Source organism: Bombyx mori, chromosome 7 (assembly GCF_030269925.1).
Source record: "Bombyx mori chromosome 7, ASM3026992v2".
Lineage (NCBI taxonomy): Eukaryota > Metazoa > Arthropoda > Insecta > Lepidoptera > Bombycidae > Bombyx > Bombyx mori.
In genome coordinates this window covers 12,879,414-12,905,756 of record NC_085113.1, presented here as the reverse complement: position 1 = coordinate 12,905,756, position 26,343 = coordinate 12,879,414, and the positions used below count along the sequence as shown (strand labels likewise).

Here is a 26,343-nt window from a genome sequence, read left to right as displayed (position 1 = left end):
CAATATTCATACTAAGCTCTGAAAATGTAGCATATTATATTTTTATAAATAAAATAATAATATATAGAATATGTATGTAATGTTTTACTCACTACCATATTTGATACTTACTCAACAAAAAAAAAACTTTTGGAAAGTAACATAAGTAAAGTACATCTGTACCTACTTCTTTAATCGGAGTTTGCTGTTGTCCAGCAGTGACGGTGACCACTGACTGACCATCAAGTAGGCCGCACGATTTTAATAATAATAATAATTTATTTATTTCTCTCTTAAAGGTATAGTACAAATTCAAATGGAAATAAATTAACCTTATATTTTATTTTGTAAGCCTTTGAAAGAGCTGAAGTCTGTACTAGGTTCAAAGACCTGTATTACTGACTGGGATGTATTACTGATCTCCAGGCTCCCTCCTTCTTAAGATAGATTAGGTTAGGTTAAGTCGTGAACAGATGCTGCGGACTAGTGTTGAGAGATCATTAGGTGTTATATTTTAAGGTCATTATGTGTGTGTATGTGTGAGTGTGTATATGTGGGCGTGTGCGCGCATGCATGTTGTATTGTGTATGTGTGAGTATCTGCAGCTGTGCGTGTTTATTATTACTATATTGCCCGACTATAAAGGTAATAACTAGGAAGTTTGGTGTTAAGTTTAAGCTAGCAATCGCTTAACCTCTGCAGAAACGAAGAGAACACAAACTTAAATTTAATTTATTCTTTAATGCATTTGTTCATTTTGATACTGAAATTCAAGACTGAAAAACTGAAAAAATAGTGTCTATTAATTAAAAAAAATATGTCCATATAGGTATGCGGCCATTTAGCGTAAAATTAAAGATATAAATAAAAATGAAAAGCCAAACGTATACATACATAGGTATATATGTGCCAATGTCCCAGAAGAGGTTAAATTGACATTAAGAATATACATGCATATTTAAAAAATAAAATAAATACTTTTAATAGCAAGCCCAACCAAACAGTAAATAATAGATTCAGATGATTTTGGTCACCATAAAGGTAAATACAATATTGTCATGGTCGTTGACAGGTGCGCAAATTGTCAGGTTTCTCAGACGTCTTCATTTTGACCAACTTCAGGTCAAATTGAAGTTGAGTAAATCCGTTGTCTATACAATAATAATATGATTGTTGTTGATATTATATATTATTGCTTTTTTTTCTTTATCAAACACAATTTTCTTTAGATCGTTAAGTAATTTTTTTTTCAAAGTAAATGCGCACCTTCCCTACCCTCCCCTTCAACAAATCAAACAACAAAACAAAATCCTTAATATAGTTTATTTAAATACTAACAAAGTACATACACTCGTTACATACAACACACAAACATCTATAATATATGAAATGCGCTCTGCTCTACTCAATAATTATTTTAAACTAATTTTATCGCAGACTCTTCACATCTTCGCGTACAAACGTAGAGTTCAGAGGGACCTTATAACATTTTCACATTAACATTTGAAGTATCCTCCCAACCACTCCTTTACGGAATACTTTAGATGATAATGTTCTTGAAATATATAGTCTTTGTGACGAGGCGGACTAGCTCACGGCCTCCCCTAGTATTAAGCGACTGCCGGAGCCCACAGACAACGTCAAGACTTTGGATCCAGAGCACAGCCTGGCTGCGCGGCAGAAATAGGATAATACTGCGGCCGGCGCACGTCGCGAGCCTCATCAGGGCGGTACAATTTGCCTATTTCTACCGCGTAGCGTGATATGTCTCAGTCAGATAGCAATATAGCATCATTACAATACAACATGGTGTGCAACCCTGGAACCACTTAGAATCAGGTAAGCCGAGAGCTCGTCTACTAAACTAAGGTAATGAAAACAAAATAGTTAATAGTTTTTGAAATTATTATAACTTTAACTCTAGAAACGAGGACTGAAAGCTCACACTGAAGCTTTATATAACTTCGTATCCCACTACAAAGATTGTGAGTAGAAGAAGAAAGCTTTAACCTATTAAATGTTAGTAGTTTTTTAGAATTTTACTATAATATAATACTATATAAAATACATCTAAAATAGACAAATAATAAGTCATCTCTATCTATATTTCGTCGCGCACCGGTCCCCTGTCGAGGCGTACTTTCATTTGGCCAGGGGACATCCGCTTAATAAAGATATATCCGATTTAATTAAAATTAATTTGCGATTTAAATATAATAATTATTTATATTACTGTCATTCGCGACCACGACTGTTGTAGAGCGTTTATAATGTTGGATAAATGACAGTAAGCAATGCTAGATTAAACCGTACAATTAGTCTTAACTATTATCTGATGAACTGTCCGTGAAAACTGAAGTCAATAATGTATCTGGTATATCCGAGAGCAAAGTCAAACAAGAGACAGAGAGTAGACAGATGGAGATTTCCTTTTTATAACATACAAGCCAGCATTTAGGTTAGCCAGATACAAATTAAAAATAATAATTGCACAATGAATAATAATAACACTTTAATTTTCAGTCAGCTTGTAATTTCATTTTCATGAGTGATTAATTTAATTAGATACCATTAAACTAAATACAGTAGATTGGGGGGAATAGAGACTAGGGTAGTTTTCCAATTACAGAGCATAATGCGACTCAGTGACGCACAATGCCGAATTATGCTGAAGCTTAATCGGAACGTGAATTAGTTTTCAAATGCATCAGCAGAGTGCGCTAACTTAGCACAGTTTTAATTAACATTGATTATTTCTAAGAAACTACGACAAAACGAAAGCCTTACAATTTTTTTCAACATTAAATAATATTACTAACGATAATATAAACAAAATTTCGATCAATGCCAACTTAAAGAAAAAACACTTGTCAATTTTCTGTCACTGAGTCGGTATCGATTGCGAGTATCACGCGAGAGCAGTACTTTTGAGAGTGCTCGATTGTGCTTCGAGTTGCTGTAGTTGGAACATTCAACGTTGAGCATTATGCCGCATTAATAAAATAATGCGCTGTCATTGGAAAACTACCTAGAGTTAGAATAGTGACAAATCTGGAATGTCACAATACTTTTGTTGGGTTGTTAGAGATTTAACTTTGTTGAACTGGAAATGACTTTTATTTAATGTTTAAGAATATTAAATAGTTTAATTTAGTCATCAAAGTTTTGTAACTAATTAAAGATTTTAAAAAGCTAATTACCTAAATTTAGGTACCTACCTAACAACTAAATAGTGCCAGCCCTAACGAAAAACCCTATTGTCCCCATACGTAGCCCGAATCACCCCAAAGCTAAGGTGAATCAGGTCAATCTAGTTTTTTCAGTTTTTGTGTATATTTTGTAATGAACTATGTATAATAACGCATCGTATATAAAAATTTAAGCCTCCGGAGCCATTTTAATCTCAATTTTATTAGTATTACCTAAGAAAACCATTGGATATTTGTGTTGAATTTGGAAACGGTCCCGATTCCACCTAATCTACGGTAATTGTAGTTTTTTCTAAATTTTTTAACCGTGGACATTATTAACGACTTTGAGGGTTTAATCATGCGCTTGGTGCGGGTCGGAGGTGGAGGGCGGTCGGCTCGCGGTCGGTCGGCGGTCGGCGGTCGGCTCGTGCTCGGCTCGCAGTCGCCGGTCGGCTCGTGGTCGGCGGTGGGCAGTCGGCTCGCAGTCGGCGGTCGGCTGGCGGTGGGGCGGCGGTCAGTGCGCGAGCCCGTTGCGCTCGGCGAGGGGTCGCGCGGCGGGCGCCGGCAGACGCGACGGCTTCTTCATGGACGAGACGGGTCCCCGCTCGCAGTTCTCCTTGCCCTGGTGCTCGAGCTGCGGACACACAAACTTACAATGCCAACATTTATTCATTATACTCATATTTATTTTGTATTGTAAGTGTGAGGCGTTCCATAATGTCATTTTTTTTAAGAGATGTTTTATGACCTAGTAACTAAGACCTTTAGGTCAAGTCTTATTTTAATTTTAATGAAAACTTTTTTATATGAAAAATGATATCAAATGAAATGAAGTTGATTAATATGAAACGTGGCATGAAATGAAATGAAATAAAACGAGATGAGATGATATGGGATGAAATATCTCAGTAAAATGGTGGTCATTTACTGAGAACTTTCTCAGTGGACTTTTTGGAGGATCCCGAGAATTTACGTCCAGCGGCTTTGTTTCAGTTTTCCACATTTGTGCACTTTCACAGATACTAAACAGTTAATAAACCACCGTTGTTATACATTGAAACTTGAAGAAACAATAGACAAAATAAAATAAATCACACAACTTCACTCATCGCGTTCCCGCTAAAAAGTTCCAAGCAGTGTCACTGTATCACCTCTGTGGCTAGGTTCGGACATTATTGATTGGCACTTTAAAATATAATACGTGTGTAATTGACGGGTAGGACAAGTGACCTCTTCCATACGAGTCTATTATAGTGTCTCCCAATTTAGCCCTTAGGAAACATATGTGTTTAGATGCCCTGCTCGAATTGTTTCCGTTTTTGAAATCACCACAGTGCTTAAGTTATATTCACTTAGAAAGCATCAGAGGTCAGCCGTGACCTCCGGCTACAGGCCGTCCGTCCATCGTACACGTCTAACTTGAAATAAATTACTTTATATTTCAACAAATGTATATTGTATGCGCGGTGGAAGTCGGGGGTACCTTCCGCATGTGGTAGATGTCGGTCTCCGACGTGCTCTTGAGTATGTTCAGGTTGTGTTTGGCGGGAGGAGTGAAGTCCGTCAGCTCAGCCTCGTCGACATCTTCCACCACCACACAGTCCTGAAAACAACACAAAGTATGATTTTATTGTATCGGCTAATTATTAAATTTTATGGAGTACTAGGATATCCGTTTGGTGAGTGCTCAAGCATACGACGATTTACTTTTTTTTGTACCTACCTATGCTATGATAAGATGGTTTTCGTGTCGTGCCGCCTCCTCACGATTGACTAAGAAGACTTAAACACTACATAAACTTTACTAGTGGGTAATAAAATAGTGGTAAAATGTGGTAAACTGGTAAAATAGTGGTAGTGGATAGTACTACTTTATTATGTGGGTAATAAAATAACTATTTAACTAAATTAAATGTGAAAAGAAATAGTTTATGGGACTTAGCGTCACTAGCTCTTATTTCCACAAAACGTGTATTATATTTGAGTCGACTATTATCAAAGCCGGCAATCTGACTTTTGGACAATGATTGGTAAATCAGAAAAGCGAATTATTGACTTTGTATTCCATTGGCAGTCACAAAACTCTTCGGAACGACATCTTAGATAAATAACAGGTTAACTATTAACCTTTATTTAATGCAGGTTTTGAACCGTATTCTTTGAAGGAGACGATTATATTCAAATCAATCTGTATTGACATATCAATAAAAAAATTTTGTCCAAATGCACAGATTGCCACCTTTGATAATAGACGACTCATTTTACAAAAACATTTGAGTAATCGTTTTCATTGAAACGTATTACAAATTTGTTGTAGGTACAGCGTGCCGGGCTGTGACCGTGCTCACGCGCGCGGAACAAGCGAACTGTTCTCGAAACGGCAATCCATTGAGGATTCACTATTAATCTTCATAAAATTATTTTTGTTTTTATTTTTATGATTATTAATGTATAATGTTTATTAATACACTACATTTGTCGCTTAAGTTCATATACGAGAAGCAGCGATGTAACACGAAGGCATCCCGGTCCCGTGTCAGGTCGTTGACCTCGACATCAACAATTTTCAATACATTGCTTAATACATTCGTAAATATATAAATAGTAAACTTGCATCGTGTCCGCTGTAATCCGGCGAGGCGCGCGCGGGTCCGCTGTTGTCCCGCAGCCGCTGCAGCAGGCGCGCGTGCGGCGAGGTGGCGGCGAGCGCGCGCGGGTAGCGGTACTGGCAGCGCGCCGGCGTGCGCCCTGCAACGCAACAACCACCTTACTTACTCGCTGTCTGCCGGTGGTGGGCCGCCCGTGCTGCTATACTATTGAGACTTCGACCTCACGTCTCAACACCTCAATAGGTCTGTGGACTCCGCGGCGATAGCGGCCATAGTCCATAATTACTCGTATTTGTGTCGTGTGCATGTTGGTGACAAGATACGAATGTAGTGAAAACACAAATTCTTAAAAATGAAATTCAGTTGAATTTAGCATGGATTGCCAACTTACTCGTCCCGTACAAAATCTGGATTTCAATTTCGATAATACGAAAAATTACATTATTATTGAAAATAGAGTGACTGAAAGAGCTTGAATGGTGATTGTGTTCAAACCTTTTAAAGTTTCAGTTTAACAGGACGGCTACTCCGCCCTTCAAACCGAAACGCATGACTGTTTCACGGCAGAAATGGGCAGGGTGGTGGTACCTACCCGTGCGGACTTACAAGAGCTCCTACCACCAGTAGGGCAATCAACCATGCACACTCAGTAGTGCGTGGACACACGAAGCTGACCTGTAGGTGAGTACACCCTGTAGCTCTGCGCGAGACACTGCCTCTCCAGATCCTCGTGTCGCTCCACAGCGTCCCTCACTTGTCCCTCCAGACTGAAGGCCTCTTGCTCCATATCCTGCACTCTGGCGGAGTGGTCTGCGCGGAGCGAACGAGACAGACTGACCAGGAAGTCTAAGGTCGAAGCGAGATGGCGAATGTTCTCAATTGTCGTTGTCGTGTTGCTCTGTAATGTGAAACCATTTGTATAATATTTCGTTTCAAACTTTTGTTTACAGTTTATTAACACAGACAAATCCTATTCCCAATCCTAAGACAAGAGATCACTCTTCTTTAAAGGCCTGAAGCATCTATCAAAATGCTTCATTGCTTCTTGGCTTAAGTAGCAAAGAGAAGGAAAATAAAAAAAATATGGTAATATTATATGTGATTTCTATTCTATTCTATCAGCCCACAGATGTCCGCTGCTGGACATAGTACACATATATGATTAAACTTTTATAAATTCAATGAAACGAGGCCACTGTTTGGTTCACCAGTTCACTAGGGGGTTAATTAGAGATTAAATTACAAATATCCAACGTTTGTTGTGACAATATCTGTATATCACACCTGGATGTTTTGCGTTACACTGTCCACGGTCCTTGCGTTCTCGGCGAGCAGATGATCCAGCACTGAATTGGTTTGATCCGTAAACCTTTTGCAGGTTTCATCGTCAATGGTCATAACTTTCTTTAAGTCTTGCTGTGAAATACAGAATAATTCTTTTAAAACATATTATAAATCATATTGAGACCCTACTAAAGAATTATTCCTTTTATTTATGATACAATAGCAAGTATATTTGTGTTTGAAAACTTGTTAAGTCGCAACATTTGAATTGTTGCTTTGAATTTGAATGTTTTGATATTGCTAAGTTCAACTATCTCAGTTCTCCGGAGTCTATTAATCTTCCATTTTCAATTTATTTTGACTTTTCAAATCATACTAAAATTTAATACATTCTATCTATATCTCCTCTCCAGTCTCGTTTCTGTCTATTTTTACCAATACCTTGCATTCAAAAGCGTGCCCCTTGTATGATCAGGACGAGTAGGCTATCAGCACACAGTGAGTAAGTACACAGTGAGTAAGTACACAGTGAGTAAGTACACAGTGAGTAAGTACACAGTGAGTAAGTACACAGTGAGTAAATACACAGTGAGTAAGTACACAGTGAGTAAATACACAGTGAGTAAGTACACAGTGAGTAAGTACACAGTGAGTAAGTACACAGTGAGTAAGTACACAGTGAGTAAGTACACAGTGAGTAAATACACAGTGAGTAAGTACACAGTGAGTAAATACACAGTGAGTAAGTACACAGTGAGTAAGTACACAGTGAGTAAGTACACAGTGAGTAAGTACACAGTGAGTAAGTACACAGTGAGTAAATACACAGTGAGTAAGTACACAGTGAGTAAATACACAGTGAGTAAGTACACAGTGAGTAGACAGACCTGCACACGCGAGGAGGCCCGCTGCACCGCAGCCACGAGTTCGTTGTTGATGTGCTCGACGACTTCCACAACGTTTTTACTAAAAGCTTCCATCTCCGTGCCGACTGCACTAACTCCTGTTTAATAATCAGATTTATATTAGGTGGGAAAATGTTTGAAGTTACACTAACAAGAGAGATCTAGTGCACAATATAAAATCGTTTAGGCAGACAAACTGTAGCAACGATGCTGACACCAACGGGCATCAGATGCGTTGAGAGACATTCGACCGCTCAAACTGTCGCGGTTGAGATGGGACGGTAGTGTCAGTGTGGGTGGTGTCAGTCTGGGTGGTGTCCGTCTGGGCGGTGTCGGACTGGGTGGACGGCGATAGTGTTGCAGTTTAAACTAATACATGTAACAACTACATGTTTAACATAACAACACATTTTACCTTCTTCAAATTCCTTCCCGTAACTCTTGAAACTATTTTCATCCTCAGCTATTTGGTTCTCGCAGCACGAGGCGTGTTCCTCTGCTTGCTCCAGAGCCTCCGAGGTCACTTGGAGCTGGGCGTTCTGTAGCTCGATGTAACGGGACATCCTCTCTTCTAATAACGCCTTCTCGCCTTTTACCTCTGTTTCATCAATTGATAAGTTAATATAAGCGGAAGGAAGTATCTTTAATAACATGTAGGTACCGTGCCATGGTTGTACAAAAAAAAAAACTAGTAATATCGAAAACGCTCGAGAAGTGTAACGCCATCTATTATCAAAGAGCGAAAACACTACTAGTCGACTACCGGGAATGTTCTCGATAAATGTAGAGTAGTCGTGTCGATTATAAAAGCGTTGCAGAGGTGACGCGATGGCAGCTAGTAAGTGGTTCTACTTTCTAAGGGCGGAAGCAAAGCAGGAGAAACGAATTGCGAATTTTAAAGTGTGCTTTAAGTGCTCTAACTGTTAAATAGAGTCTCAATTACTCTCAATTTGTATTTCGGTGAAAGTTTTATTTATCCCAAGCCTCAGCGCGTAGCAATACTGTGGCTGCTGTTAAGGCAAGTAAAATGACTGTACACAATATGAAACTATATCAAGTCACCTTGGCGTTGGTCACAGCCAAGTAGTGTTACAACGTAAACAATACTGAGTACACTAATAATATATCAATAAAACAAGTGCTCACTTTAGTACCTATACAGATATACATAACACACAAACCTTGCATTTTGACTTCTAATTTACATTCTAAGGCTTTCTTCTCGCTCTCAACGTGTCGAGCTAGTCTCTCTTCTAGTAGTCTTCTCTCCTCGTCCATCCAGGCGCTGAGGCGCAGGTCCGTCTCCTCCCTTTCCTTCTGGATTTCAGTTAATTGTTTCTCTAGTCTTTGTTCAATGTAAGATTTTTCTTGTTGAAATTCCTGTTAAATGTTATTAGACAAATTAAAACAGAGTTCTACTGTTTACGATTAGTTTCGTTGATAGCGACAAGAGAATAGGAAAGGAAAGGGAACAGATATAGTAGAAGGAGAAAGCTCTAGGGGACATGACCTGAAGTTAGTTGAGTGTTGAATAGGAGGGCACTCTGTGCGCCTGTACGACAAAATCCCAAAGATGTTCAGAACCTACATATACATAGGTTTAAGAAAACTATTAAAGGACATCTGTGCAATAAACCTTACTATAAAGTCAATGATTATATAGAAAATTGCACAAAGTGGGAATGAGTTGCTCACTCCGGGCATTTCAATATTGCAATAATTGTTACGTTTATAATACTCATTGTAAAAATAATATTAAAAAAAAAAAGACATGCCCGCTGTCTCTTGCCAGTTCTTCACAGGACGGAGGCTAGTTTTTGTGAATTGGCGGTAGTTCTTTTTGACGCTCAACAAGTATGTACATACTTTCATTTATGTTGAATATTTTTTTTTTATTTCATTTGATTTGATTGACTACCTGTAGACACGCTTGCACCGCGAGACGCGCGCGCGCCGCCTGCTCCCGCGCGCCGTCCCGCCGGGCCGCGTGCAGCACGCCGCGTGCCAGCCGCGCGTCCCGCCCGCGCGTGTCGAACGCTGCGTGCGCACGCTGCAGTGACGTCACGCGCTCCGCCGCTCCCCTGTACTGTGCACAGACGCTCAGTATTATTATTTAACAATATCCTGTTAATTCTCTCAACAAAGTTACTTCAATGTCTTTTTTATAGTTATAATCAATTATAAATTTTCAACTTTAATAATCAACTTTATTTAAAATTTATGTGTTTTTTTTTTTTTTTTTTTTTTTTTATTGCTTATATGGGTAGACGAGCTCACAGCCCACCTGGTGCTAAGCGGTTACTGGAGCCCATAGACATCTACAACGTAAATGCGCCACCCACCTCGAGATATAAGTTCTAAGGTCTCAGTATAGTTACAACGGCTACCCCACCCTTCGAACCGAAACGCATTACTGCTTCACGGCGGAAATAGGCGGGGCGGTGGTACCTACCCGTGCAGACTCCCAAGAGGTCTTACCACCAGTGATTACGCAAATTATAATTTTGCGGGTTTGATTTATATTACACGATGTTATTCCTTCACCGTGGAAGTCAATCGTGAACATTTGTTAAGTACGTATTTCATTAGAAAAATTGGTACCCGCCTGCGGGATTCGAACACCGGTGCATCGCTACATACGAATGCACCGGACGTCTTATCCTTTAGGCCACGACGACTACATTTCTTTATTTCTGCAGGTTAGGTTATTGCATATTCAGCTTTGTACTTCTAACGTTTTTTTTATATACTTTTTACGAGCATACGGCCCAGTGGTGAGTAGTTATCGTCGCCCATGGACTTCAGCAATACCAGGGGCAGAGCCAAGCCGCTGCCTACCGTTAAGTACTCTCCACAAGCCTCGTTTAAAGAAGGACATGTCATAGCACTCGGGAAACACCGTGGAGGGGAGCTCATTCCAAAGCCGGATGCCACATGGCAAAAATGTCTCTGGAAACGCACTGTGGATGATTGCAGTGGCTCCAGGTCGTATGGATGAACTCTGCTCCGATGGCGTACGGTGTGATGATAAAAACGCGATTTTGAGACTTCTATCGTCATCATTTGGCTATCCGTTCCATAACAACCTGTACGATATGAATTCTTATTGACACTAAGTTACTCACCCACTGCTCGACAAATCTAGCGATGTGTCCTCTGAGGTCCACGTTGGTGGCCGCGACTAAGGTATCGTTAGCACTCTCCACTAATGAATCTCCAACAGCACAGATTGCCATCTTGTGGTCGCTTACCATCGACCGAGCTTCGTTTCGATGTTGTTCTGTTGTTGTAACCAATGAGGTCTGTGTGTCCAATGCTAGGGATCTTATCTGTGAAATGTGTTAATTTAAAACTGTCAGTTTCTGAAAATTAGCTATAGCTAAGCAGCATGATAGGGTAACAATTTATTAGGTAGTGTGTAATTAAAATATTTTCAAAAGTATGGAGCACTAAGTGTGATATCGGTCATGTAGGTTTTTTTTTATTGCTTAGTTGGATGGACGAGCTCACAGCCAACTGGTGTTAAGTGGTTACTGGAGCCCATAGACATCTACAACGTAAATGCGCCACCCACCTCGAGATATAAGTTCTAAGGTCTCAGTATAGTTACAACGGCTACCCCACCCTTCGAACCGAAACGCATTACTGCTTCATGGTGGAAATAGGCACCTACCCGTGCGGACTCCCAAGAGGTCCTACCACCAGTAACATTTAAGACTATCAACGAGAAACATTATATTTTTTACATTATTCACTACATACTATTTTATTTGTCCTCGTAACTAGCTGAATTAAAACATATACTTTAATAATATTCTATATCATACCTCATTGATAGTTGTCTCCATCATTCCAATTAACTCTTCCAATTTAAGTTTGCTTTCTTCTTGTGTGCGAGTGTTATTGTCTGTATAGTCATCTGGAGAGGCATAATGAAATTTTTAAACAGCACTGTACTGCGTGTTGACGACGAGGCAGTAAATTATAAGTAATTAACTTACTCATAGCATCATCGAGGGATTTCAGTGCCGCAGTGATGTTCTCTACGTAATGCCCAATGCCAGCGGTGAGGTGCTCCCGGTGTTGTGAGGATTGTTCAACGTAAGTTTTAGTCACTTCTAAATTAACATTTTCTAATTGCCTGTGGATTGGAACAAGACATTTTCGTGTAATAAAATAGCCAAGATACCTAATTAACCTAAACAGTCCACATAAAACAAAGCCAGATAGACAATCTAATATATAAAATTCTCGTGTCACAATGTTCGTTCCCATACTCCTCCGAAACCGCTTGACCGATTCTCATAAAAAAATTTATGCATATTCAGTAAGCCTGAGAATCGGCTACTATCTATTTTTCATACCCTTAAGTGATAAGGGTTGTCCACCCCTAAAATTTATTTTTTATTTTTTGGACAATTTTTTTTTGTTATAATGAGACATTATGTGGTTGAATGAGGTATTGTTATTTTTATATTCCTTCATCGTTCACAGCACTACATGCCTCTTTCACTCATCTACCACATCCTTACACATTTACAATAAGTTAGTTTTTTTTTCTACACTAGAAATTCTCTAGAAATCTTATATATGGCAAAACAACGTTTGCCGGGTCAGCTAGTGTCTTATAACATCTTCTGACATAAAATGGGAAGGCTATTTTAAAAGTATTCTTAATGGCGTTCGCAACTGTTCACTTACGCCTGGCATTATTGTTAATCACTCATCGTAAGGTGGCTCATGTATGATAAAACACAATAAAAATCTGACCTCCTCTTTTCAACACTATCATGCAAGCAAGCGACATGTGTGGTGGCGACGTCTACTGTGGCCAGCAACTGATTCGCTTGTTGAGTGAGAGTTTGTTCTGTATCACGATGTTTCAGAACTAAATACTGTTGCTCTTCAAATTGTTGTTTTGTTGTCTTCAGAACCTAAAATAACAACATTTGTATTACTAATCAATTAATCAATATTTAATTCTACTAATAACAGACCATATTCCAAGCTTGTATTTTTTTTTATTCCTTATGTGGGTGGACGAGCTCAAAGCCCACCTGGTGTTAAGTGATTACTGGAGCCCCTAGACATCCACAAAGTAAATGCGCCACCCACCTTGAGATATAAGTTCTCTGATTTTGCCGCAAAGCAACTATACAACTTTACTATTGATATGGTGTTATGTGAACCCACATTTATGTCTAACATTATTACTTAGGCCGTGAGTTCGTCCACCCAACTAAGCAATAAAAAAACGTTTTGGTTTATAAGTGGACCTTGTAAAACATTTCGACCTTATGTCTTATGATGGGCAGCTGTATTCTAATTGCGTCTATAGTGCACTTTATGGGACACTAGCGACCCGCCCTCGCTTTGCTTCGGAAACATGAAATTTTATTATTGATTATTTACGACATCACATTAGAAACCTCAAAACTAACAGTATTTCTGCACTATTTAATGGATTTTGTTATACATATAAATCTTCCTCTTCAATCACTCGATCTATTAAAAAAAACCGCATCAAAATCCGTTGCGTAGTTTTAAAGATTTAAGCATACATAGGGACAGATATAGGGACACAGAAAGCGACTTTGTTTATACTATGTAGTGACGAGCTACGGTTTTGAGCAATCAAAGTCTGCTTCCACTTACATTACAGGTGTCTGCTAATCTCGCATTTGTTTTGTTCAATTTATTCTTTGTTTCATTGAGCTCGGCATCCCTGCACTCCAACTGTCGACTCAAGTTACTAAAGACATTCTCCATCTTATCTCTTTCCTCTTCCATCGCTCTCTTCTTTAGTAAGAGTTCTTGTATTTCTTTTCTTTGTTCTTCCTGTTTCAATGTTATCTCGGCGAAGGTTTCATTCGCTAGATATACTCCTGGAAATTATGGTTATAATTTATAATTTAAGTATAATATATTCAAGGGTGTATTAAATACATAATATTGGTATACCATTTACTACCATTATTATATTTAGGCAGTATTGTTACAACAGTTATAGACCATGAGAAAGCTTTTAATATGCCTGAATGATGTCAAAACCTAGGCTGTTTTGGAAGTCTAAAACTGATGTCAAATGAAACATTCTATGCCATTACATGCAGAGAAAAAAAAAGGGATATTCCATTTTTTTAATTGTTCAAAATGCATTGGTTTTATGCTGCTAGGACTCTTGGTGTATTTGTAAAAAATATACAATGTGCTAAATGAAATAATGAACTAGATATTCTAGACTGACTATGAACATCACACCAATTGGTGCAGATATTGTGGTTTCGCAACTGATATTTATATAAAATTGTTATGTTGTGTATGAAACAAATGATTGTTCTTGATGAATAACGATATTAAAACAACATTTTCACACATGTTCAACTGTTGTGAAAGATAATGAGATATGTTTAATTTACCATTTTTATCCCTTGCAGCTTGCAGATCCCTCTTCAATCTGTCAATTTCTTCAGCATATTCTTTCAATATAGCTTTCTTTGTCATTTTCTGGTTGATCTCAGGCTTGTTCTGAATGTTCTTTGCTCTGTGAGCATACTCAAGAGTGCTCATGGTCTCTTCCAGGTCCTTATGTCCAGGTGAGATTGTAGCAATAATTGAAGTTTTGGTTCTACCACCGAGGGATTCTTGCAGGATCCTGGTTAGTTTTGATTCTCTGTGGACGATTTAGAATTTGAAAATAGTTTGCTTTGCGTAATAGGACATACGAGGTGTTCTGCAACTTCGGTATCTTAATTTTTCTAGCCACATAATTAGATCTAGTCTGCTGACGTTAATAAAATCATCATCGCTTGAAGATCTGTAGCAATCATTAAATCAAAATTAATTAAATTACCTATAAGGAACATGAGGATGCCTTTCCACAAGTGCAGTGATGACCCTCCCAAGAGTTAGCAGAGACTGATTGATGTTCACACACTCCCGGGCCCTCTCCCGCTTGGCTGGGTTGTCAGAACCAGCTTTGCTGATGTTCTCTGAGCCAGCGAGATCCACCAGGTTTAGCTTGCCTATCTTCACCAGCTCCTCGCCCTCAGGACTGTTTTCTTTCATGTGGACTACGATCGTGAAGACGGTGTGGGAGCGACTAGAAATAAAATTATACAAAATTTTTTAGTCAAATTAAATAGCAAATAATTTACATTTTTTCATGTTAAATTTTAATGTTATTTTTTTTTCTTTTATTGCTTACATTGGTAGACAATCTCACAGCCCACCTGGTGTTAAGTGGCCCATAGACATCCACAACGTAAATGCGCTACCCACCTTGAGATATAAGTTCTAAGGTCTCAGTATAGTTACAATGGCTGCCCCACCCTTCAAGCCAAACGCATTACTGCTTCACGGCAGAAATAGGCAGGGTGGTGGTACCTACTCGTATAGTCTCACAAGATCCCCTAACACCAGTACTTACACAAATTATAATTATGCTGGTTTGATTTTTATAACACTATGATATTCCTTCACCGTGGAAGTCAATCGTGTTTGTTAAATACGTATTTCATTAGAAAAATTGGTACCCGCCTGCGGGATTTGAACACCGGTGCATCGCTAGATACGAATGCATCGGACGTCTTATCCTTTAGGTCATGACGACTTCAAAATTATAAACATTTCTCTTGGTCTCCTCGGCAATTGTTACCTTGGTTACATCCCTACTATTAGTGTCAACGTACGACGATAATTATTTATCATCAGGTGAGTGGTAAGTTCGTCCACAACCTTTGCTGATTAAAAAATATTGTTCCTACCTGGACTGTGCGTTCATGAGTGTCGAAGCCACTTTCTTCCTTTCCTGTCCTTGGGCCATAATTCTGAACACTTCCTTTTTGTTGTAGACCTGCAAGAATATCATAAAATCAAGAAATGAAACAATTTATATGTCCTTGCAGATAATAGAAAAAATAAACAGCTTTAAAAAAATCTACGTGTGCAACTCGGTGCACTTGAAAGAAGTCAAGCTTCTTTTGCGGTGCGTTACTGTGTGTTGTGGTTTTCTTTATTTTTCATCCTTAAATCAAATTTCTCTTGTAATAGGGAATGCTGTGTATAAGAGAAACGACCTAGCTCGCATTGTCCCTTTCCTCTCTACACGATCGAGTGGTTCACGAAACGCTCTGTCTATTGTCTCACTCTCCCTCTTCCTAAATTGTATCTTTTCTCTCTAGCCGTAATGAATCTGTCGCGAGTTAAATTTCACTCTCAACGCGCCTAAAGAAGCATCACTTCAAAACTATTTTATTTACCTATAGCATTCATCAAGATGTCCTAAAAATAAAAGCTGATCATTTATAACATCTCGGTACTTACAGTTATCTCTTCTAGCCCATTTACAATATTAGATCCTTTCCTAGTGACATCTTCATAAATCCTGAGCTTGGAATTGTCTTCAGATGTTGCCAGCAAGTCAAAGAGCTCTTCATTATATAGTTCCAAGTAAGACACACGGACCGTGTACTCGGTGTTAGAAATACGAAGCTCATCAAAAAGTTGGCTCAGCGCACGTGGTATTATACCGGCTAATGGATCCTGTGTATTTAATTTTGAATTATAAGGCTACCGAAATAGTTTATTTTTAAAAAATCAACAGAATGATGAGGCATAAATTACTTCAAATGAGATTTGAAACAAGTCTATAGCTAAGTTGTTACTAGCATTGCATGACTCATGGAAGTTCTTACTACTATGATTTTTTTTTTTTTTTTTTTATTGCCCTTGTAGGCAGACGAGCATACGGCCCACCTGATGGTGAGTGGTTACCGTCGCCCATGGACTTCAGCAATGCCAGGGGCAGAGCCAAGCCGCTGCCTACCGCAATGAATTGAAGTTATGAATATTATTTCTATAGAAACTTAAAAATTAATTAGGGCATGATGTAAAAACTACAGTAATGTGTTGAAGAAATATTTGAATAATAAAACCAAAGCATGCATGTTACATTTTTATAGCTAATTGAATCACCCATCACATGTAATAGTACTCGTAAACAAAAACCCTAAAGTGACTACTAATTGTACAAAGTTTCAAGACAGCTAGATAGACAATCAATTACATCACACAGATATAGGAAGATACAGATACAGGTAGGCAGCGGCTTGGCTATGCCCCTGGCATTGCTGAAGTCCATGGGCGACGGTAACCACTCACCATCAGGTGGGCCGTATGCTCGTCTGCCTACAAAGGCAATAAAAAAAATCTATAATGAATATGAATAAGCAGACTGACCTTTTGCCAAGTAGTTTCATCACCAGTATTTTCTCCGACCATTGTGTGGGTCTTGCCAGTGCCTGTCTGACCGTAAGCAAAGACAGTGCAATTGTAGCCAGCCAGCACTTCTTCAATGAGTGGGCTGACCACCTCTTGGTAAACTTCCACCTAAGCAAAGGAATATGGGGTTACTTCACAAATTTTAAATTAAAACTTTTCAGCTGGCACTACTCTTACTTATCATAACTAGGAAACATTCTCAGAAACTCACATTGATCAATAACATTGATATAGTCCATGTAACTTTCTGATATGAATATTCTACCCAGACAATTATCAAGCAAAATAAATTATTAAAACAGTAATGAGACTATGTTAGTGCTCAAACTCTGCAGGCTAGTTCCAAGTTCCAGTGCCCACTTATTAACAGGGGAGTAATCAAATTGTTCAACTGCGACTGACATTAAAAAACAGCAAGTATAACATAAATACAGGGATTTTACATTTATATTAAAGTAGCTTAAAGCGTATAGCGTAAAGTAGATTTTACATTTATATAAAAGCAGTAATGCGTTTCGGTTTGAAGGATGGGGCAGCCGTTGTAACTATACCTGAGTCCTTAGAACTTATGTCTCAAGGTGGGTGGCGCATTTACGTTGTAGATGTCTATGGGCTCTAGTAAACACTTAGCACCAGGTGGGCTGTGAGCTCGTCCACTAAGCAATATTAATAATAATAATAATAAAAAAAGTATAATTATAATGCACTCTACGTCCTTGTGTACACTGTTAACCAAACTCAAAGGAAGAAGTTGGAGGAGACAGGCATGCATGATGGCATACCAGCAGGTAATTAAGGGACCTAAATCTTCAGAATAAGGATAATTACTTTATTCCTGCCTGTAAGTTGTTTTTTACCTGGTTAGCATAAGGAGCGAATGCTCTGTCAAAGGTGAACTTCTTGGTAATGCTGTTCTGCTGTGAGATCCTCACAACAACCTCCTTGTTATTGTGCACTTCAACTACCCCCAAAGATTTGAGGTCTCGTTCCCGTTGGTTGAGCGGTCTGGAAATATTTTGCTATCATTGTAATGCATTTTGGCATAGTTGTGAACATCTTGCAGCTTATGTGGTGCTAATTGGCCAATGGAAGTCTTAGACAACACAATATATATTATATGAGTCGACTATTATCAAAGCCGGCAATCTGACTTTTGGAGAATGATTGGTAAATCAGAAAAACGAATTATTGTCTTTGTATTCCATTGGCAGTCACAAAACTCTTTGGAACGACATCTTAGATAAATAACAGGTTAACTATTAACCTTTATTTAATGCAGGTTTTGAACCGTATTCTTTGAAGGAGACGATTATATTCAAATCAATCTGTATTGACATATCAATAAAAAATTTTTGTCCAAATGCACAGATTGCCACCTTTGATAATAGACGACTCATATATACACAATATCTGATATTCAATTCTATAGTTTTTCAATCTGACAATTTGATACTCTGAGTGTGAGTGCTCACTATGTTTGTCCTGGTTTTTATATTATGTACCCATTAGATCCAAGCAAACTCATTGGTGAAACATTAATAAATTCAACTATTGGGCCACAAGTTTTTTTCCCATCGTAGCTATAACTTTCATAGGGTCAACAGAAATAGTTAGTCACATTTTGAAATTTAATTTCTTTAAGTTTAATTAATCTTTGGTTATAATACAATTAGGCAAATTAGTTAAATTTGTATATGTCAAAAGCTGATGAATGATGATTTGGAATAATGAACCATTAGTTTTTGAAGTGGAACACGTATTCTTTTTTTCAAAACCTATGATTTAACGTTACGAAGACGCATTTTAAATGATTTCTTTTCTATTTTGGATGTACTGGAGGCATTTGGAATGTCCTAAGACTTTCGTCCTTTGGAATTGCATAAAACGTACTATTGTATATCGATGAATGGTGTTTGATGTATTGTATTAAAGTATTTAATTACTTAATTAATTATCCAAATATCCATAGGACTGATCAAGAAATAAAACTCATGAAATTACCTCAAACGAACAAACACTTGGATATTTTGATTCTTTTCTTTCCGACATCCTTTCTCCGACGTCATATTGACACCGCACACATAAACTGTTACACAAACAAATTATTTATGTTATCACAAATATACTATTTTTTCTTCGTAATCATACAAAAAATCGTCAATATTTGAAAATTATCACGAAATACGTTGCAGTCGTTGGACCAAGCTGAATTCAAAATTTGTATTAATGTTACCAGTATACAAAATCATTTCTAGCAAAGCGGTACAACCATATCGACTATTTTCACTTAGTCGAATAAGATTTTCAATACAACGTAAGGCGATGAAAATAAAAGAGTCTAGAACGAATTCTTCAGGTTTCATGGAGCAAATTATTTTTAATCAAAAGGTGGTTTGAAAGAATACCCGCAAAAATTTGCTATAACTAAAAGCAAACATCGTGACATAGGTGGATGGAAAATGGAATCATTAGTAAATATCACTCACTTACACAATGTATTTAATTATTATTAATATCCAGTTCCACTATTAAACGTACTTTTATGTCTTAATATCGCGTTTATTATTTTAGTTTGATTATTTCCTAAGCCAGGAATTAAGAATATAAGAACATTTGAATACTGAGCCAGGGACTAAGAATTTAAGAACATTTAAATATTGGGTGAAGACTTTTCGGCTGAAACACGAGGTATCAATTATATGAATTACTTGACTATGTGTTTTTGCTAATTTAGAGTTCCTTCGGGTTTAAATGTGTAGTTAACTCTTATACATCGCGTATTATTTATGTACTAATGTGATGGTGGGTTATTAAATGGTAGGTGGTAAATGGGAAAGTACATAAGTGTTTAAAAATGATAAAAAAATACTAGATGTGTCTTCTATTTTTCTTCTATGTTACTTGAACCATAGTTAATTACATCTGATCTCATTTAAGTAATTTTATTTAATGTCATCAAATTTTATCGTTGAATTAGTATCAGACAGATACACTGTATTTTATTCCGCTAGATTTTACTATTCATAACGCTAAGTTTAACTAAACACACAGCTTAGTGTGTGTCACTTACCTAATTACAGACACTAAAGTATGTATTTAGTTAAAAATCGACTAATTTCAAGTCAATACATATGTGTGGTTTGAGGTAAGCTGCAAAACCGCACACAGCCCATTGAGTTCCTCTCCGGATCTTCTCAGTGAGTCTGGTTTCCGATCCGGCGGTATATTCTGCGAAGCACTGCTCTTGCTAGGACCAGTGTTAGCAACACTTCCGGTTTGAGCCCCGTGAGCTCACCTACATCTTAGGGTGAGGCTGAAATAGCCTCTCAAGGCTATCAGCATAGGTAGGAAAAAAATCGCATAGCCATAGATTGTATAAACTTTAATTAAATCAGCCTTAAATTCAAAATACATAGCATGACTTACTTAATTTGGACTGTATTAAAGAGCACTGATAAGTAAGGACACTGGTATATTTATTATTAAGCAGTTTGTTAGTTATCTTGTATCTGATTTATTTTCGAGTTCGTCTTCATCTATACTTCTATACTAATATTATAAAGAGGAAAGATTTCTTTGTTTGTTTGTATTGAATAGACTCCGAAATGACTGAACCGATTTAAAAAAATCTTAAACTGTTGGAAAGCTACCCTATCCCCGGGTGACATAGGCTATATTTATTATATTTAAAAAGACACACAGACTTAGACTCGACATCTCGATTATGACATATATCGTTTATTAATGTTAGATCGCGTAAAGACAATTTGATGTTATCATCTAAAAAAATCATAGATTGATATTATTCTTTAACTCTTTTGGATTTTCCCAATGTATCCCCCAATTTGACTCTTGGTGGGAAAGCTTATGGAAGCTTTTTGGATTTTTGTAATGATATAAAAGTGGAAGAATATTAAATAAATTTAACAGTAAAATTCTGTTCTCAAGCCCTATTTTAAAGCTGTCAGCGCTTTACCAAATCATTATGATTCTTAATTAAGTGATCGCTTGATATTTCCAGTTACACCAGATTGGATAGACGGGCACGGCTTCAGTCAAGAAGGGAGCGGTGGCCACGAAAAGCTTGCCTCGTCACCACTACGAAGTAACGCTTCGCTAAGGACTTCCGACTTGCTGTATTGAATACTAATTTTATGAACTGCACTAATATTATAATAGGTAATATCGTAGGTTTGATAGGTTTAAAAACGTTGTAATGAAGATGATTGAAAACGTTGGTTTGCGCTGAAAAGTCCTGGAATATAATTATAGGTACGCTCTATAGGTTTTAATTGTTAATTGAAGACAAAAAACAAAATAACATCAAAATCGGTCCGAGCACCGAAGGAGAAGGAGTTGAGCGACAGACACTGAATAATCATTTAAAAAAGAGATGAAACGTTAAACATTGGAAGTTTTAAGTTGGAATAGTGCAGAGTACAAATAAGTACCAAAATAATACGTACGTTAAATACAAAATATGCTTTCTCCAATTAAGTACTAGCTATTTTATAGCTAAACTGTCACTTACGGCCAAGAACGAATAAAGGTTTATTATAATATTGCCTATTAGGAAGGTCGTAAAATTGCACCTGTGCTTAGATTTAAAAAGAGGGATTAGATACTTAGATTTCATCCAGACTGGCCGTAAACTTTCGAGACACTTTTTTTTTTATTGCTTAGGTGGGTGGTTGACCCCATAGACATCTACAACGTAAATGCGCCACCCATCACGAGATACAAACTCTAAGTTCTCAGTATAGTTACAACGGCTGACGTTTTTTTTTTTTTTTTTTCGGGTAGAGGCCGAACCTCCTACGAGGTCCCCGCGCAAAAGGGGCGCGCGGGGTATGTGAGACTCAACGATCTGCATGGTGTTGTGAGCAGACCGCGGGCCCAAGGATTTTAGGACCCACCCACTAAACGACTCCCCTGCACTCTTACACCCGACGTCCGATCCCCTCTGAGGTCAGAACCCGGATGAGGTAGGGGGGCTACCGCGGTCAACACTACAACCAGACGGCGCGGCTCACCCCAAGGACGCCCAGCCGACTGAGCCTTCGAGGCGAATCGAAGGCTCTGAAACGTCGGCCGTCTCGGTACGGCAGCCCGTCGGGCCGCCCGGACGGTGCCGCTGGTGTCCCGGAATACCCCGCTGGACCAGAACCAGCCTGCCGGGTCGGGACGCGATACACCGTCGACCGGTCGCTCTATTTACTCCACGGCAGCGCGCTAGAGTGCTGGTAGCGCGCCGCGCGGCCTCACCCCCTCAGGTCGCCCCTTGACCTTCACCGGGGGGAGGCCGCTACCTACAACGGCTGCCCTACCCTTCAAACCGAAACGCATTACTGCCTCTTGTGAGTCCTACCCGCGCGGACTCACAAGAGGTCCTACCACCAGTAAAAAAACTTGTCTTAATATACCTACTTGTCTCAATGATTCTTCTAGGCTCTAAAAATATACCTACTGGCGTACCTAATATTTTTTTTATTTACTTTAAGCTTTTAATAACATAAATTCTCTAAACGAATTAATTTTTAACTCGGGGTCAGTCGGTCAGTTATAGTCATCCATTAGAACCGTTAAATCAAAATATAGAACATTTTTTGTAATATAGATAATTTCTGTACTTTTCTGTTGCAATTCAGTTAGCTCACACGTTCTGACTGTTCCAAAAAACATATGAGAAAAATAATTATTGAACATCAATAAAACGCAAATGTATGTACATTGGTTTTCGAATGTATATTTTTTTTACAGAATCCAATATGTACAAGAAAAGCGGCCTGCATAAACGGGCGATGCGATTATACGAGACGGTTTTTACGTTCACCGACGCTCATTACGTACACCATTTCCTCCCGCGCTTTCTTCAAGAAAATTAAAGACTCGCCGCATTAATTCTATCCGTGTGTCCCGATGTTTTTGTGACGGTGGCGTTATGGCCGCCCGCGATCGGTTTTTGCAACCGCCGCCAGCCGCTTCCCAGACTCCGTCCGCCAGACAAAAACCAGACAAGCGACAAAGCGGGAATCTACACAAAAACACTAAGCCGCGCTCAATAACTGCTGATGTCCATGAAATACTACGAGTTCGTTCTTTTTACCTATCGTCGGCTTTTTCCTTGTGTAATTTGCATTAGACGGCGGCCATTTTGCAGTTTTTCGCGCGCTCTCGCACGATTTCGTTCCGAAATTATGATAACCATTCCTGAAATTGTGTGTGTTGTAAAAAGTTGAAATGTATTCTCCTTAGTCTTTGGAGATTATATTAGTATTTTATCCGTTTTTAGATCTGTTTTGTCCGATTTATATACAGAGCAAGCAGTTATCAAGAAATCCTTTTGTTTTGTACTATTGTAATAATTAAAAACAGATTCAACCCACGAAAAGCATGTTTTCACTTTATTAATTTTTTTTCTATTCCGTTTTAATGAATAAAGCTGAGTAGTGGAATAATTAACGATTGATAACACGTATGGATTAGACCGGTGGCTTGTGGAAGCTAAGTCCGCCGTGAGAACATGGGTGCCCGAGAGAGTTAACTGAATATGTCGGGCTCCGAAATCAGAGGGTTTCCGCGTAAGAACTGAAATAACGGACATATAAAGTTTTTCCTACTTCATGGTATTCGGCCATAAATTAGAGATAAGCAACGGTTGACTTTGAAGATTAGTTTAATGAAAGTCAACCCTTAGTGAGTGCTATCGGAATTATTGTGGATTTTGAAGTCATTATTTTCTGATATCATTGTTATTATGGTATCAATATATTCTCTCTGTTACAATTAACAGAGCGATCGCTTTCGTCAGGATAGACTCTGAGTTTTACGCATTATAATTTAATTCGTAAATACAAAAACTTCCGAGTTTTCCGAAAAAAAAATTGAAGCTTTTAACAAAATACTAAAATATGTCTTTTGTTTGAAAAAAAAAGGTTAAATATGTTACTACAGCAAATAACATCTAATATGCTAAATATGAAATGCTTTGAGAGCTATGAGAAAAAACATACCTAACATTTATCATGACCACTCAGAAGTCATTAAATCCACTGCCAATAATAACACTTTGTCTTTATCAGGCAAGGTTCAAGGATATGTCATTGTGATCTGTCTCAGAGTAAGACAAGCTATCTCGTATTGTGGGCATCATATAAGGCGATTTATAAATCCATTATGGAAATAACAGTGGTGCTCTCTGAGTATTACACTAGTATACAACAACATATTATATTCAATTGTATGTCATATGAGAGAGACGTATACCTATAGGTATTGTTGTTATTGTTGTTGTAGTCCTAGGGTACCCCGCTGGTACATAGGGCCCTCAGAAGCTGTCTCCACTTTACCCTGTCTTGCGCTTGCTCCTTGACATCACTCCAGGTCACATTGGCAGTTCTCTCTACGGTGCGTCGCCAAGTGTGTACAGGAGATATAGGTATGGTAAAAAAAAATTGTTAAAAAAACTAACAAAATACGCTTTTATAGAAAATCCAACTAAAAAATAGAAAATAAATTTTAATAAATTTGAATTAAAATTAGTGTAAGAAAAAATGATTTTATTGTAAATAAGCGTGGGGTAAAATAACCATTCTACTCATATCTGTTCATAAAATATTTATATTTTTTTTAATATTGAATTATCATCGGTCCTTAATAAGTATACCAAATTTCGAGTTAATCCGACGTTTTGAAGGGGGTCAAAATCATGTTCAAAGATTCCGTTACATACTAACATACATACGTCTGAAGCTAATAAAAGAGTATTAAAAAGGTACCGTTATAACTCGATCGCTTATTTAGCGGACCGATTTTTTCTGTAAATAATATAGAAGCGACACTTATGGCAGTGTGGGTTTTTCTTTAGGTGAGTGAAAGCTCTACCTGGTAACATGGAGTTATGATGGAGTGGCTCCGCGGCGTGGGAACACGGCGTTTTTCTGCGCTGTGCAAAAACATACGGCTGGACAAATTCGGTGTGCTCAGAAGACAATTTCATTTATTTAAATAATGTACCTATGTAAGGAGGGCAGAAGAGTTTGATAAATTTGCAATAATCCTCTTTAGATCGCATATTTAGGAGATCAATTGGAAGAGATTACCATCATTAAAGACGACAGGTATGACAAATGATAACCTTGAAAATATATCCTGTAATGGCTTCGCGTTAAAAATAGGCGCTGAGATGACACCAACTCGGATAGGCTGACTGCATCTACAAATCAGTGGTTTACAAAATAATTAAGAATATTTTGGCATTTTTTATAACATAATTTAGGCCCAATTTATAGGTACATCCTCAGCATTGGAGATGCGAGTGTATTACTATAAACTGGTAATGAACTAGTCTATAATAAGTTTCGCTGATAAATAAATAAAAAAGTTTTTCACATTCGTGACACTGATATCACATGCTTGTTTCTTCTGAGATTGTATTTTAACTTTGGTATTTTTTCTGTAATAACAAGAATAATACTTATCTGTGATATTAAGTCATTAATATAAGTTATATTTTACGTTCACTATCTGCTCATACGTTGTGTTAATTCTGGAAACTTGTATGGTCTTTGTTGTACCTATCTAATGGTTGGTACTTTAAGGTGCTAATTTTACTGCGCTCACTAGGTGGGCTCACGGGCTCAGCTTGTGAGAATTTGCTACATTAGCTCTAGCAAGAGCAGTGCTTCGCAGAATCTACCACCGAATCGGAATCGCAAGGCTAGCAGAGTTAACTTAATGGTGTAGATAACGCCGCTAGAATTTTGAAATCGTCGTGCCCTAAAGGATAAGACGTCCGGTGCATTCGTATCTAGCGATGCACCGGTGTTCGAGTCCCGCAGACGGGTACCAATTTTTCTAATGAAATACGTACTTAACAAATGATTCACTTCACGATTGACTTCCACGGCGAAGGAATAACATCTTGTAGTAAAAATGAAATCCACAAAATTATAATTTGCGTAGGTAATTACTGGTGATAGGACGTCTTGTGAGTCTGCACGGGTAGGTACCACCACCATGCCTATTTCTGCCGTGAAGTAGTAATGCGTTTCGGTTTGAAGGGTGGGGCAGCGGTTGTATTGTAAAAACGGA

General features: G+C 38.1%; 1 protein-coding gene and 1 long non-coding RNA gene across 2 annotated transcripts; one reads left to right on the top strand and one right to left on the bottom strand.

Moving 5' to 3' along the window:
* Positions 1 to 1,283: 1,283 nt before the first annotated feature.
* Positions 1,284 to 19,475, bottom strand: LOC692748 (kinesin like protein 2). Its single transcript, XM_038012078.2, has 21 exons — positions 19,252 to 19,475; positions 18,108 to 18,255; positions 17,209 to 17,358; positions 16,294 to 16,512; positions 15,735 to 15,823; positions 14,822 to 15,070; positions 14,388 to 14,641; positions 13,624 to 13,853; positions 12,739 to 12,902; positions 11,970 to 12,109; positions 11,796 to 11,887; positions 11,094 to 11,297; positions 9,887 to 10,054; positions 9,150 to 9,348; positions 8,384 to 8,566; positions 7,951 to 8,066; positions 7,064 to 7,195; positions 6,455 to 6,677; positions 5,785 to 5,918; positions 4,654 to 4,773; positions 1,284 to 3,804 (listed from the first exon to the last, which is right to left on the bottom strand). Exons 1-21 carry the CDS (start codon positions 19,314 to 19,316, stop codon positions 3,685 to 3,687), a joined length of 3,399 nt encoding a protein of 1,132 aa, XP_037868006.1. The 5' UTR covers positions 19,317 to 19,475; the 3' UTR covers positions 1,284 to 3,684.
* A 1,526-nt stretch (positions 19,476 to 21,001) lies between these two features.
* LOC105841584 (uncharacterized) lies at positions 21,002 to 23,641 on the top strand. Its single transcript, XR_001139635.4, has 3 exons — positions 21,002 to 21,179; positions 21,272 to 21,429; positions 23,011 to 23,641. It is a non-coding gene; the product is annotated as an uncharacterized LOC105841584 (long non-coding RNA).
* Positions 23,642 to 26,343: the final 2,702 nt, after the last annotated feature.